The following is a 12,445-nucleotide window of genomic DNA, read 5'->3' on the forward strand; positions in this document are numbered from 1 at the left end:
AAGATTATGTGGAGGATTGAAGGGAGAAAGAAGAGATCTGAGGAATGTAGATAGCTATGGAAGATGAAGAAGAGACTTGAGGCCGGAGGGAACCTTGGAAAGTAAATTGGTTATGTAACGTTAAATGGAGGGGCACGTTGAGCTGTTGCCTGGATTATTAGGTGTCTATTATGACATCGTTCTCGGGGCTCACCGGGGGATCTGCGTTGTAGTTCCTCAATCGACCGAACATCATGAAATGGTGTACACACTGATCAGATCACGTTTGTATAGATCTGATGTTTCAAAATAACAGTTTTTCCAGGAGTCAAATCAAAAAATATCCGAAGTACTAGAATGCGTCAATTTACGCAGCTTCTCTCTTCTCCTTGAGCGCACAACGACAGGTACAGCGACACACTGATGGCGGGTCCCTGGCTGGTTGACGACACTCAAGCTGACGCGCCTCGGAAAATGTTCTCTTCAGCCATTTCTCCCGATGTCCAAGACTTGCTTCACGGTGATCAAGCATTCGGCTTCGAATGTCATGGTCGTTCATGAGCTGCATTCGATATCTTTTGCCCGGCAATGAGCCTGGTCGAGCTCTTTCAGCTTGCCTTGAGCCAAGAACCTTGACTGGAGGCGTCTCAGATTGTTCGCGGAGGGCATTCTTCGTGTCACGGCTACGGCTTCGGGGACTTATGGCGACAATTAGCCCCATAACTCGACTTGCGGCGATACGGACTGGCATTCTCTTGTCGGAGAGAGGCCTGATTTGGTTGTGGCTCCTGACGCTCGATCTCAGTCCCTGTCTCTATGCTTTCTGGGTTGTCGGTTGCAGATGATTCGTCGGATTGGTCAGAAAGCGTAGACGCATCATCTGGGTCGCTCTTACTCTCCGATGAACAATCTGAAGTGCGTCCAAGGCTCATATCGCTGCTATTTGTAGCACCGAAGGCTGGACTTGCTGGACTATCGTTGATGGTTGCAGTTGACAGGGCAGGTTCATGCAGTTGGGTTCCCGATCCCGTTGGGTGACTCGTCTCAACATCTGGGCTTGTGGCTTCAACCCGGCCATTCAGATACTCATGGGCAGGTCTTCGAGCTAGATTTAATGGTGCAAAGGGGTTCATTACTAGAGATACTTGGGAAGGCAGCTTTTGAAGCATGGGCTGCAGGATATTCCCATTTCGATCCGACGTCGGAGAATGACCTCCGTAGTAAGACCACACGGGTGAATGCTTTGTATCCCACCGAAAATGTTCCCCATTGGCCACTAAACCACCCATAGAGGCCCTAGAATATGCTTGTGTCTTCATGGGTCTTTTCATGACGATGACATCCATGGAAACCGTTTCATAGTCCCCACGACGAGCATGTCGGGCCTTGGATATCCGTTCATAGATGCAGCTCCACTCAACAAGTGGATTGTTGTGCCTTTGTTCGTCCATCAGTTGATTTATATGGGCTCGCCTGGTATCGGAGGATAGGCTCTGGTATTGCTGCACTGCGGACTTTTATTTGCCCTTTTTTGAATCATTTTGAAGTATTCGTCTTGACTCAGATTCATGCCTGTCCGTTTCACACAGGTCCAGGTTGCACTTTGTTTGGGCATAGCCTTGAAAAAGGTGAAGCCCTCGTAAACAGGACTCATTGATTCAGCGCCAGAGTCTTTCTGGACATATTGCAAATGATCCATCGCAGACAATGCGGTCATGCTTGGGGTGTTTGAGATTTGGGTCGAAGTCTTGTCGGTGTTAAGGGCAGACATTGTTCTGGAAGGATTTCTTTGTTTCTTCCTTTGGAGAAGTTATTAGAATCTGGCTCTTTGACTTAGATTCCGACAGTTATTTATGTATCTCATTTTCTCGTATCCTTGGGTTTCGTCTCGATTGTCGTTTCTCGCCCGGGTGCATTGAGGCTGAAAACCAGGCCCCGAGGCGACCACCTGGGCATGAACCTCCAAGGTTGTTTAGCCGCATGACTAGAATCGCCCGGGTGAGGATACTCCGAGTTTATTTTTATACGAGCATCATCTGATAAATGTAAGATCTGGTTCTAACGGAATTCGGATTCGCGGTGACTTGGCTTTGTTCATTGTTCTAAAAAGGGAAATAACTCTTTGGCATCACAAGGAATTGTTTCAAGGGATTCCCTTCATAAAGAAAACTTCACTCTATTCGAAGAACAATACACGGTATTCCCTCTGAAGTTCGTATATAAATGACCTTCCTCGCTCCTTGAACTTCCCCCTGCCCATACCACTTTTCCTCTATTTAACTAATCTAAACAACATGGCTGAGCAGATGAGTGTTGATCCGCAAGATCCTTACGCTTTTGATTACTTCCTAGGGAGAGACTTGGGCGCAATCAAGGGGAACCATACCTTGCACCGTCCAGAGTCGCAGGTCCGCCAGTTCCAATACAATGACTACAGTCACGTCTTTGCTTACAATGCCCAAGATCTCTTAGACCCCTCAAGCAGATTGTCACAAAGATATCGCCAAGTGAGCCAGGTTCTGCGAGAACGCCTAGGGCTAGCGTTCGGCAAACGGAATAACGAGGAATTCTCGAGGTGTAATTGCGGGGACGATTCAGGTCACAGATGCGACAGCGAAGTGTTTCAAAGACGCAACAGCACTTCATATCAAGATTTCATCTGTCTGAGTGCTGAGGGTAGGACCACTGCCAAGGCCGTATGCCTTTGTCCAGACCTTAAAAATCGAGTGCAGGTATATGGATTCATAGGCGCAGGAAGTAAGACCATCCCCTCCCTTTGATCTGATGTCTTTTGTATAGATTGCTAACTAATTACAGCATTTGGCGCCACTTTCATCGCTCGCGAGAGAGGCGCTGCTGGTGCTTCCCTGGAGGATCTTGAACAATACGCAATCAAATCTCAAGTCCACACAACACAGTGGATGGACAGCGTATCTGGCGTGCATTCTCAGATGGTGCCCTTCTGTGAGGCTAGCGGAGAGACACGATATATGCCAGAAGAAGCCCTTCTTCTGATCTATCTCGACGATAGCAAAAGGTTCCCGCGGCTCGACTCAGTCTATACTCACGGTATGCTAACAGCAATTCTCATGACTCCCTGTGTCGATCCTAGCTATGAAGCCATTTCAATTATTAATGAGGATCATTTTAACAGGATAAAGTCAAGCGGGACCATACCCCCGCGCATCCGAAAGAGATATCCCCCGTTTCCAGCTTTTGATGGCAGCTATCTCATGTCCACAACCACCAAAGAACCTCAACTGGGGGAAACAGAAGGTTGTAAAGTTGCTTCCCAGCTTATACAAGCTATGATCGAGTTAGCTGACATGAGCGTCTGCCATGCTGATATGTCAGTGACAAATTATCTCATGGACCAAAACCTGAACGTTCAACTCATTGATCTTGGAATGATCCACTTCTCGCTGCATAAATCGGGGTTCATGAGTGAGATAGACCACTTTATTCCCTACCATGAGTACCAGATGATGCCTGAGCGAGCCATCGAACTGGAGAAGCACGACACTTGGAGGGACCCATGCCATGATGATGTCACTATCGAAGAAATCTACTTACCTATTGACCAGCGGGACATTTGTTTGTGGAAATATTCAACGATCGTTTATGGTTTCCTGCATGGCTTCTGGCCCTGGGATGAGCCTGAACCAGTGCCGAAAAGTTTGAACTGGCACGGTAGGTATTATGGTCCTTACAATGATCCGTTCTATCCAGTAGTCAAACGCAGACGCAAGAGAATGATCAATGAGGATGTACCAATCAGCGAATCACTCTCACAAGACTGCAGGGATGTGTTACAAGCCACATTGTCTAGAGAGAAGTCTGAGCGGCCGTCAGTGGAAGAATTATCGTCATTTCCTTGGTTTTCTCGCTGGTCCGCTGAAGAACTCGAATCTGGTCGCCCTTTGAAAAGACCTTTCGTCAAGAAATTTCATAATAAGAGCCGTGCAGATGGTCGAAGGGGTTTCCCATGGCCAAGTATATCACTGGACCATGATATGTCAATCCCCGTCCTTAACACCCCGGGGTATAATGCTGATTACTCTGAGTATTCTACTGGGTCTTCTTATTATTCTACATATTCAGATCAACCTGGTGATTCAGAATATGAGCGACTTCCTCCTCAAGAGGCATCACCTTAACGCTTCCCTTCATCTACGTCGAGAATGTTGTTTCAAACAGTTCCAAGCTTGGGACTTGAATTGATAGTAATCAATGATCTGATATATGAATATTTTCTTGTCACCGAACATACGTAGGTATAATGTGGTATAATGTAGAACTATCTACTCCACGGCTAGACGTCCTTAATATGTCGGGGAAAATGCGAGTTGGAAGGAAATGTATTGGTATGTAAGTCGCAGGAATATCTTGCAAGGGATGTTAAAATAGCAAGGCAGGTAAACTCAAGTAGGGCTCAATACGGCAGGTCGCATAATCACCTCTGTCATCAATGGCATATAAGAGAGAAAGTCGTAATCATCGCCGAAGGCTGTCTAGTCTCGCTTGGAGGTCATCGTCGCTCGTATTGCCTCCCCCTCCAATGGCCTGCGCAACACGAGTCTCATTCACCGGTGCTTTCTGTATGTGCTCGGGTGTATCACCAAGCTGTAGACGGAATATGTTAGCCTGCAGGATCCACTCTCCGATGTTTGGGGGAAACAAACCGCCTGGTTCAGATCGACACCAATCTCGTCCAAAACCTCCTTCAAAATATCTTCTCCTTCCTCTTCTTCTCCTTCCATTCCCGTGGCCTCGTCGATCGCATCGTCCATCATCTCTTGCCGTTGGTCCATGACGTCGTTTTCTCGTTCAAATTCCATCGCGATCCGTTGTAGTGCTGGCAGATTCATCTGTCTGTTCATACTACCCAGAAGCATTGTGGCTCCTTTCATCGACTGCATCATCTGCTCATTGCTCCGGACGGTCTTGGAAGCAGCAATAGTCAGCGCATCGCGGAATCGGAAGAGTAGCGGAGGACTGCTTGTGCATACCTGAATGCGTAGGGAAATAGCCTGTAATTGGGTGCGCATTTGATAGAACTTCTGAATGTATCTGTTTTCGCCATCCAATCAGCCAATGCTGCCGCGATCAGTGAACAATCGAGAGAAACCGACCTCCGTGTCCGAACCAGGTCCTTGGCCTGGATCTTGCAGGCTCCAACTTGCCCATTTTTGGCACTCTTCTTGATATCTTGTACCAGCTTTTTCTCCTGATTTTCTAGTTTCACTCGCTCTCGGTCAAGCTCCCGTTGTGTTCGGTCCAAGGCACGCTGGTGTTTACGCAGACGCTCCGCGGGGGTCATGCGCTTTCCGAAAGCCCACTCGACGATCTGAGACATCTTGTGAGTAAATTACCCATGTTCAAGCATTTAATATTGGCCTTACATTCATGATTGCGGAAGATAAGGACAGTCAGTTCGAGGCGGGAAGTAAATCCAAGTACGATGTAGGAGCCTGGGTAGAAACAGTGACATCAATCGCGGTATGGTAATATTACAGATGCATTACTACAATACTGGGTCACATGCACGCTAAACCCCTTTTGGTCCGACGTCATCTTAAACCTTCCAAGAAATCGACCATCCCATATCCAAACAACCCCAAAAGACACGACTTCTCTTGGATGGATGTCACCCCCACGTTGAGGTTTTTTATTTGTCATGAGTCAGGAATATCACCCTGGTGAGGGCTCGTCTTCCGGAGCTGGCTCGTCCAGGTTCTCAGGCGAGGAAGAATTTCCCGAGCAGAATCCTTTTTCCGTCCCCCGCCGACTTATATGACTGTGGGCAATGGTTCGACTTCGGAGAGCGCCACGGCCTTGATGACTTCGCTAAACCAAGATTCTGGCTATGGAGGTAGTATTGCCGATACGGAGGAGGATGCGAGCTCTGCTTGGCGTGCAGGGTTGATGGAGGATAGGCCGACTCCGGTGCATACTCCAACGCGTCCCGGAGAATGGAATCCCACAGGTAGGTGGCTGGAGGCCAAGCAATGGTGTGTTATCTATGGGGGAATATTGAGCTAATTTATATTGGGATGCAGCTGAGCATGAGAAGCAAGTGGTTGCCAGTCATGTCTCTCAACTACTATAGTATGTCTCGCTCCCCGCAACAACCCAATAACGGGACTCCAAGGCTTACAGTATTTTCAGCAACTCAAATCGCACCAAGCTCGCTCGTGCGATCTCTCGGACTATCGACACACTGAAGGAGCTCCAGGACATGAACCGTCAATGGCCCGCCCACTATCCCTCCGTGCAGAGCACGCCCTCTTCCCCCATGGAAAGACCGCCACTGCATCAAACTCAATCCGAATTTGGAGGCAATGACAGCCGACCCGGCACCCCGCCCCGCCCAGATCTGAAGCGCGCAGCCACCTTGACGAGTGTCGACGAATTGGCAGAATCCAGTGCCTCGGCGCAACGCCGCGTCGTGACAGAGCCTAGATTGATGACCCCGCAGATTGCGCAAGAGTTCTCTATTCTTAAATTGGATCTGAAGCTTGGCGCTCTTTCTCAGGCAGAGCTAGTGCATTCCTTGGAGAAGGCATCGGTTGCCGCCCTGTTGGATGGAAAGATCAGCCAAAGCATGAAGCATCTCCTCTCGCTGCGAGACAGAATTGAGGATACCTCAAGTAAGGTCCTGATTACTGGTGACTTGAATGCAGGCAAATCGACATTCTGCAATGCTCTTCTGCGCCGAAAGGTGTTGCCAGAGGACCAGCAGCCTTGCACCAGCATCTTCTGCGAGGTCCTCGATGCTCGCGAAAACTGCAGCGTTGAAGAAGTCCACGCCGTTCACAAAGATACGCCATACAACCGCAATGACGAGAGCACATATGATGTCTATTCTCTCACCGAACTCGAAGACATCGTCATAGACAACACGAAGTACATGCAATGCAAGGTATACGTAAAGGATGTACGGTCTATTGACGAATCACTGCTGAACAATGGCGTTGTTGACATCGCTTTGATCGATGCACCCGGCTTAAACTCGGACTCGTTGAAAACTACGGCTGTCTTTGCTCGGCAGGAAGAGATCGACGTGGTTGTGTTTGTGGTCTCCGCCGCAAATCATTTCACGTTGTCTGCAAAAGAGTTCATCTTGAATGCTGCGCATGAGAAGGCGTATATTTTCATGGTAGTCAACGGATTTGATCAGATTCGCGACAAGCAGCGCTGCGAACGCATGATCTTGGATCAGATTGGCAAACTCAGCCCTCGCACATACAAGGAGGCTGGTGAACTGGTTCATTTCGTTTCAAGCAATGCTATACCTGTTGCACCTGCTGTCTCGCAATCTGGCTCCGGTGGTGGTGGTGACGGCGGTGGCTCTGATCCTCATGATGATGACGATGATAAGGACTCCAAGGATAAGGGCAAAGGCAAAGAACGGGAGAAAGTCCAAGACTTCGAGAACCTTGAAGGAGCCTTGAGACGTTTTGTCCTTGAAAAGCGCTCCCGCTCCAAGCTTGCGCCTGCCAGAACTTATCTTCTGAATTTATTGGCTGACCTTAGCTCCCTTGCTACAGTCAACCGTGATGTTGCACAATCAGAGCTTAAGCGAGTGACTGATGAATTAGCGGAGCTTGTTCCTGCGTTTGAGAACGGCAAGAAGAAGAAGGGGGAGCTTGCAGAGGGTGTCCACAAGGCTATCGACGAGTCATGCAACGACGTCTATGATCATACTCGTTCGACATTGACTAACACAATCACACGTGTTTCCGATGCAGACCTCGGTGTTGAATATCCTGGTCTCTTTTCAGCGTTCCAGTACGCCGAGGAACTGAAGCTGGCGATGCTGGATCAGATTGCTTCGTCTGTCAACGACTGCGAGAACTACGCCCGGGAGAAGACAGTCCAAGGAGTCGGTTTCATCCAAAATATCGGTCTTCTGCACATTGGTGAAGACAAGTTCACTCCACTCAACTTCCGGGCGGATGCGATGTTCCGCCGTGGCCGTCGCCACACATTTGGCCGACAAATCGACACTGAGGTTGAGCTGTGGGATTTCTTCGATATTGCTAGTCTCTGGGAGCGCCAAGAGAAGATGGCCGGCACAGGCGTTGCAATGACTGCGGTCACTGTACTTGGAGGTAGAGCATTGGGCGGATTCAGTTGGGTGGATAGTGCCTTAAGTGCTGTCAAAGTCATTGGCCCGAACAACATGCGCCGGCTGTTCTTCCCTGGTATCCTTGCTGCTGGTGAGTTTTGCCGATTTGTTCTCACAAAGAATAACAATATACTAACTTCCTACAAGCTGTTCTGACCACAGCTTATGTGCTCAGCTCCATCCCGACCACTCTTCCCCACGACTATCGCGGAAGATCGCCGCCACTCTTGCTGAGATGGACTATGTCCACTCAAATGCCAATCGGATTTCGACTGAAGTTCGCCGCATGCTGCGCATGCCTGCCGCCAATCTTCAAACCTGTATCTCTCAGGATATTGAGGACCTTGGCAGACGCAAGCAAGAGGTCACCAAAATCCAGCAAGAGAGCGATGTTGCCACCAAGTATTTCTCTAACCTGTTCCGGGACAGCAGCGAGAACCGCCGCTCTATCGAGAATCTGGATCTTGATGCTCCCTTGCCTGGCGGAATGGCCGCGGCAATGCAAGCATAAGCCTACCTGCACCTTTGTACAACCACTCATGATTCCTACGATGTTTCTTTCACTCTTTTTCTTCTACCTCCTCACTTGTACAGCTTCCATCTTTCACTCACCCGTTCTCCATATTCTACTTAACTCTTCCTATGATGTGGCTTCGCGTCGGTTTTACGGTCATTCAGTTCAGGATTCCTGCCTCGTTGACTTTTATTGTATTCCACGACGTGATGGTGTGCACCAGAGGGAGTCTAATCCCTACCCAAGATTCCCCCTTAAATTAAGATTGCATCTAGTTCAAATTCTCTCTTGCTAGTGACCTCAAGGCCGCTGGTTTCCCTCCGTCTTTATTTACTTTATTCTATTTTTTTTCCGTCCCTGGTTGTCTAGTATCAGAATGCAGCTTCTTCTCGAGACAACTCGTCATCATCACTATGATATGTAGGCCTGGTGACATGTAGCTTACTTGGTATTATTGAACCCAGTTGGATTATCATTGACAACTTTTAGATATCGCTCTTTCAAAATAAAATAGATAGACCAAAGAGGGCGCCAATCGCAATGCAATGCCACGCCTTCGCCGATGAGAGCCAAAAAAAAGCAAAACCAAGACGTCCATCCCATGTGCAAAAATCATTCATCTACTTTGACAGGCTGTTTCCTTGTCCTCCGCCCAGACCCCCACCCAATATCCTCCAACTCCCTCACTTCACCAACAAGCAAACCCGAGCTATCGGTCTTCATTGTCTTACCAGACAATTTCCCAGCATCTCTCAGGAACTCCGCCCTCATGGCAGCCGCATCTGGATCTTCATAATCCAGCTGCGTCATCTGCGGCGCCTGATTTTCCTCGTCTTCGTCCTCAATATGGGCAGGGAGCTTATCATTCAAGAAATCAAACTTCCCACCGCTGAGCATGGATGACAGACTCTGCTCGGCACGGCTGTTGCTACGCGATATGGAATTGTCTCTAGTCGGGTGGGCGCTTTCCAAGGCGCTTCCGAGGCCGTCGTCGTTGAGTGTGTCGATAGAGCTGGCGCGTGAGACGGGGCGGGGGCCTTCTAGCATTCGGGCTGAAGAGTGGGATGGGGCACGGCCAAGGAGAGGCTTGCGCTTTCGTCGGGGTGGATTTCCGTCATCATTGGTCGTAGTGCTCTCGGACTGTTGTCGTGACTTGGCAGCGCGGGCTTGCTGTAGGAGCCCGCTCAGAGCGGTATCCAATGCGGATGGGCCAGTGGGTGGTGCCGAGTCGGTACTTGGCGTGGGCTGTTTGGCATTCGGTTCCACTGGAGCTTGCTTGTCTGGTACCCTGGGCGGGGTTGGAGATCGAGACTCTGGAACGGAGGGTTTTGGTGCGTCGGCCTCAAAGCCGTCGCCAACAATGGGGATTGTTCGGGTTTTTGTGCTCTTCCCTGAATTTTGCTTCTGGGTCCGACTACCATTCATGGATTCGGTGGAGATGTTGTACGGGGACCCCGCTTGCCTTTCATCAAGATTTCTGTCGGGTTGCTTTCGCTTAGCAGATAAGGAACCGAGTTCCTCTGTGCTGCTAGTGTTTTGGGGTAATTGTCGTCGGACAATGTATGGCTCGAATGGCTTCTTTTGGCCGGTTTGAATAGATATCCAGAGCCAGTCAGCAGACACTGCTGGAACCCCCCACTGGGCAGTATGCCGCAGTTTTTCCACGCTGGCTGTTTTGGGGTCATTGCAAATTAGAACTGATGCTTTAGGCGTTAGGAAATCTCCATATGTGGCGCCCATCAACTCTACCAGTTTGCGTAGGTGTAAAAGATCGATACGTCCAAAGCCGGTGGAACAAATCCGCAACTCCGGAAATCCTAATGTCATCAGTGCATGTTTGAATATTGCATTTGATAGGGTCTCACCTGGTATCGGGAACTTGGGGAACGGAGTGCTTGCCACATGAGACTCGGGTGGAACAAAAGCTCGCGCATCAATGCATCTTTCCAGCCACATTTCTGTCACGACCTCGCATTCAAATGCCATTTCATCTGTTGACGGAATCTCTGACCGAGGAGTCTGATACGGTACCATGATGAACAAACCATGTCCTGTTTTGGGAATAGTAGGGCTAGAGAACTCGTTCAGTGAATTCACCAATTGAGCTCCGTTATAGGTGAGATGCTCACGCAGAACTTTAGTCTAGAAAATTCATTAGTTAGTTCCAAGAAATGTGGACAGAAGCATGAGCACAAACCTGTTTGGAAGAGAATCCATTAATAAAGAAATAGGTCGTGTATAGAAATCCAAGGTCTTTTTGTGGAGCAGCCGGTGGCGGAGGACGAGACTGAGTGTCTTCAGAAAATGTAGTCTCGCTGGCGAATGACTTGTATGCCTGTATGACAGGTTTTGAGGCTTCAGGCGGTCCTTGTCCTTGTGGGTTCTTTTGTGGTCCAGCTGTCTCATTATTATCGAATCCTGTTCCGACGATATCTCCCCAGATGCTTTCGTTTTGATCTACAAGCTTGGTACTTGCAATCCTGCGTAGTTTCCGAGGTCGCGGGTTCAAAGAGTTCTCTTTGGTAGTGCTGTCCCTTCGAGGAGGCTCCCTTTCCGTCGGCGAGGATCGATTCCATGCACCTATGCCTTGTTCTGCGGATGGTACCAGCGGGTGATATTTCTGCTCGTCTAGGATCATTCCACGCTCGATGCTGTCCGTGAACCATTTTACAGAAACAACTTTGATATTCCACTGTGTCGCAAACTTGTATTTTTCACCATCCGAGTTGCGCGCAATAAGATGCGTGACAGTTTTGGTCAGGTCTTTCCGATATTCGGCCCCGTTCTCCTCTGTTGTCTTCTGCATGTAGGCTCTAAAAGGAACTGCGGCGCATTTGTTAGCATTGCTCCATACTCAATTATGGAAACCAGTCAACTCACGGTCCGAGAACCCAGTGATGCAGATTTTTAGGCCATGCAATGTTGCCAGTCTGAATTGTTTCTCCAGCGCCTGTATGTCTATATCCTCTCCCTGCGTCCATGAGTGTCGTACGGCCTCAATCCATTCTGGGTTCATTGCCACCACGTCATTCCGTTCCCTTGCAACGAATTTGTATTTGTCGCTATTCGTGTCACCGACAAGCAAATGGGTTACGTCCGAAGTAAGGTGGATGCTATGCATCGCGCCCATTTGTTCCGCCATTTGGGTCAATGGAGTCTGTGCGATGGGAACGCAGGTCAGCCTGTGCTTGCGGCTTCACATGTCACAACCCCCTATTTGACACATACCCTCCTCTCAATTTGCACGGATGTAAAGCAGATGACTACACCCGTGAGAGGGTAGTCTTTGTCTGAAACATGGCTTGTTAGCAAATCGTGCTCGATTCGAAAGAAAAGGCTGTTCACGTACTCGAAACGGCCATCCCTGCCATTCCTCATGATCGCAGGGTGCAAACTGCGTCGATAAAGTGTGATTGGCAAGATACTCTTCGGACTGGTGGTTGGTAACCTCTGGATTCTGCATTCTCGTTCCGCGTGTTTTGCGGTAATTGATGATCACGTGATTCGGCGTCCCATCGCGTATTCCTTAGTATACTTGAATGCAGGTACACAAATTGCACTAAACTGCAATGCTAATCTAGTATCTTGTGTCCAATTGTGTGGTAAATATATAATGACTCGTAGATTGAGGTTGCTTGGGGCCAATATGTAGTGCATATTGAATTGTTAACCCGAAGTATATATTTCGGACAACACGCTATGGTATAGTGGTTAGTCGCGCAAAAAAACCTTACTTCTCTGACTTTACATATAGCGTATAGAACATTCAGTCTCAATAAAATTGGTAGCTTCTTAAAATATGTGATGAATACAATCCTAGT

The 12,445-nt window shown here is 48.7% G+C and overlaps 5 protein-coding genes across 5 annotated transcripts; 2 read left to right on the forward strand and 3 right to left on the reverse strand.

Moving 5' to 3' along the window:
• Positions 1 to 662: 662 nt before the first annotated feature.
• On the reverse strand, positions 663 to 1,430 carry N7489_000663 (uncharacterized protein; the record flags this gene model as incomplete). Its single annotated transcript, XM_056706418.1, has 1 exon — positions 663 to 1,430. One exon carries the CDS (start codon positions 1,428 to 1,430, stop codon positions 663 to 665), a length of 768 nt encoding a protein of 255 aa, XP_056570720.1.
• An 843-nt stretch (positions 1,431 to 2,273) lies between these two features.
• N7489_000664 (Protein kinase domain-containing protein) lies at positions 2,274 to 4,136 on the forward strand (the record flags this gene model as incomplete). The annotated part of the gene is made up of 2 exons (XM_056706419.1): positions 2,274 to 2,736; positions 2,797 to 4,136. The coding sequence occupies 2 exons, from the start codon at positions 2,274 to 2,276 to the stop codon at positions 4,134 to 4,136; spliced, it is 1,803 nt and encodes a 600-aa protein (XP_056570721.1).
• Positions 4,137 to 4,473: 337 nt separating this feature from the next.
• On the reverse strand, positions 4,474 to 5,335 carry N7489_000665 (ESCRT-III subunit protein DID4; the record flags this gene model as incomplete). The annotated part of the gene is made up of 4 exons (XM_056706420.1): positions 4,474 to 4,602; positions 4,662 to 4,922; positions 4,989 to 5,049; positions 5,112 to 5,335. The coding sequence occupies 4 exons, from the start codon at positions 5,333 to 5,335 to the stop codon at positions 4,474 to 4,476; spliced, it is 675 nt and encodes a 224-aa protein (XP_056570722.1).
• A 330-nt stretch (positions 5,336 to 5,665) lies between these two features.
• On the forward strand, positions 5,666 to 8,621 carry N7489_000666 (mitofusin; the record flags this gene model as incomplete). The annotated part of the gene is made up of 4 exons (XM_056706421.1): positions 5,666 to 5,965; positions 6,039 to 6,087; positions 6,139 to 8,205; positions 8,258 to 8,621. The coding sequence occupies exons 1-4, from the start codon at positions 5,773 to 5,775 to the stop codon at positions 8,619 to 8,621; spliced, it is 2,673 nt and encodes an 890-aa protein (XP_056570723.1). The 5' UTR covers positions 5,666 to 5,772.
• Positions 8,622 to 9,236: 615 nt separating this feature from the next.
• N7489_000667 (uncharacterized protein) lies at positions 9,237 to 11,995 on the reverse strand (the record flags this gene model as incomplete). The annotated part of the gene is made up of 5 exons (XM_056706422.1): positions 9,237 to 10,766; positions 10,822 to 11,447; positions 11,505 to 11,781; positions 11,853 to 11,914; positions 11,974 to 11,995. 5 exons carry the CDS (start codon positions 11,993 to 11,995, stop codon positions 9,237 to 9,239), a joined length of 2,517 nt encoding a protein of 838 aa, XP_056570724.1.
• Between the last annotated feature and the right edge of the window lie 450 nt (positions 11,996 to 12,445).

The sequence above is a fragment of the Penicillium chrysogenum genome (genome assembly GCF_028827035.1).
Source record: "Penicillium chrysogenum strain IBT 35668 chromosome Unknown utg000001l_segment0_segment0, whole genome shotgun sequence".
NCBI classification, from domain to species: Eukaryota; Fungi; Ascomycota; class Eurotiomycetes; order Eurotiales; family Aspergillaceae; genus Penicillium; species Penicillium chrysogenum.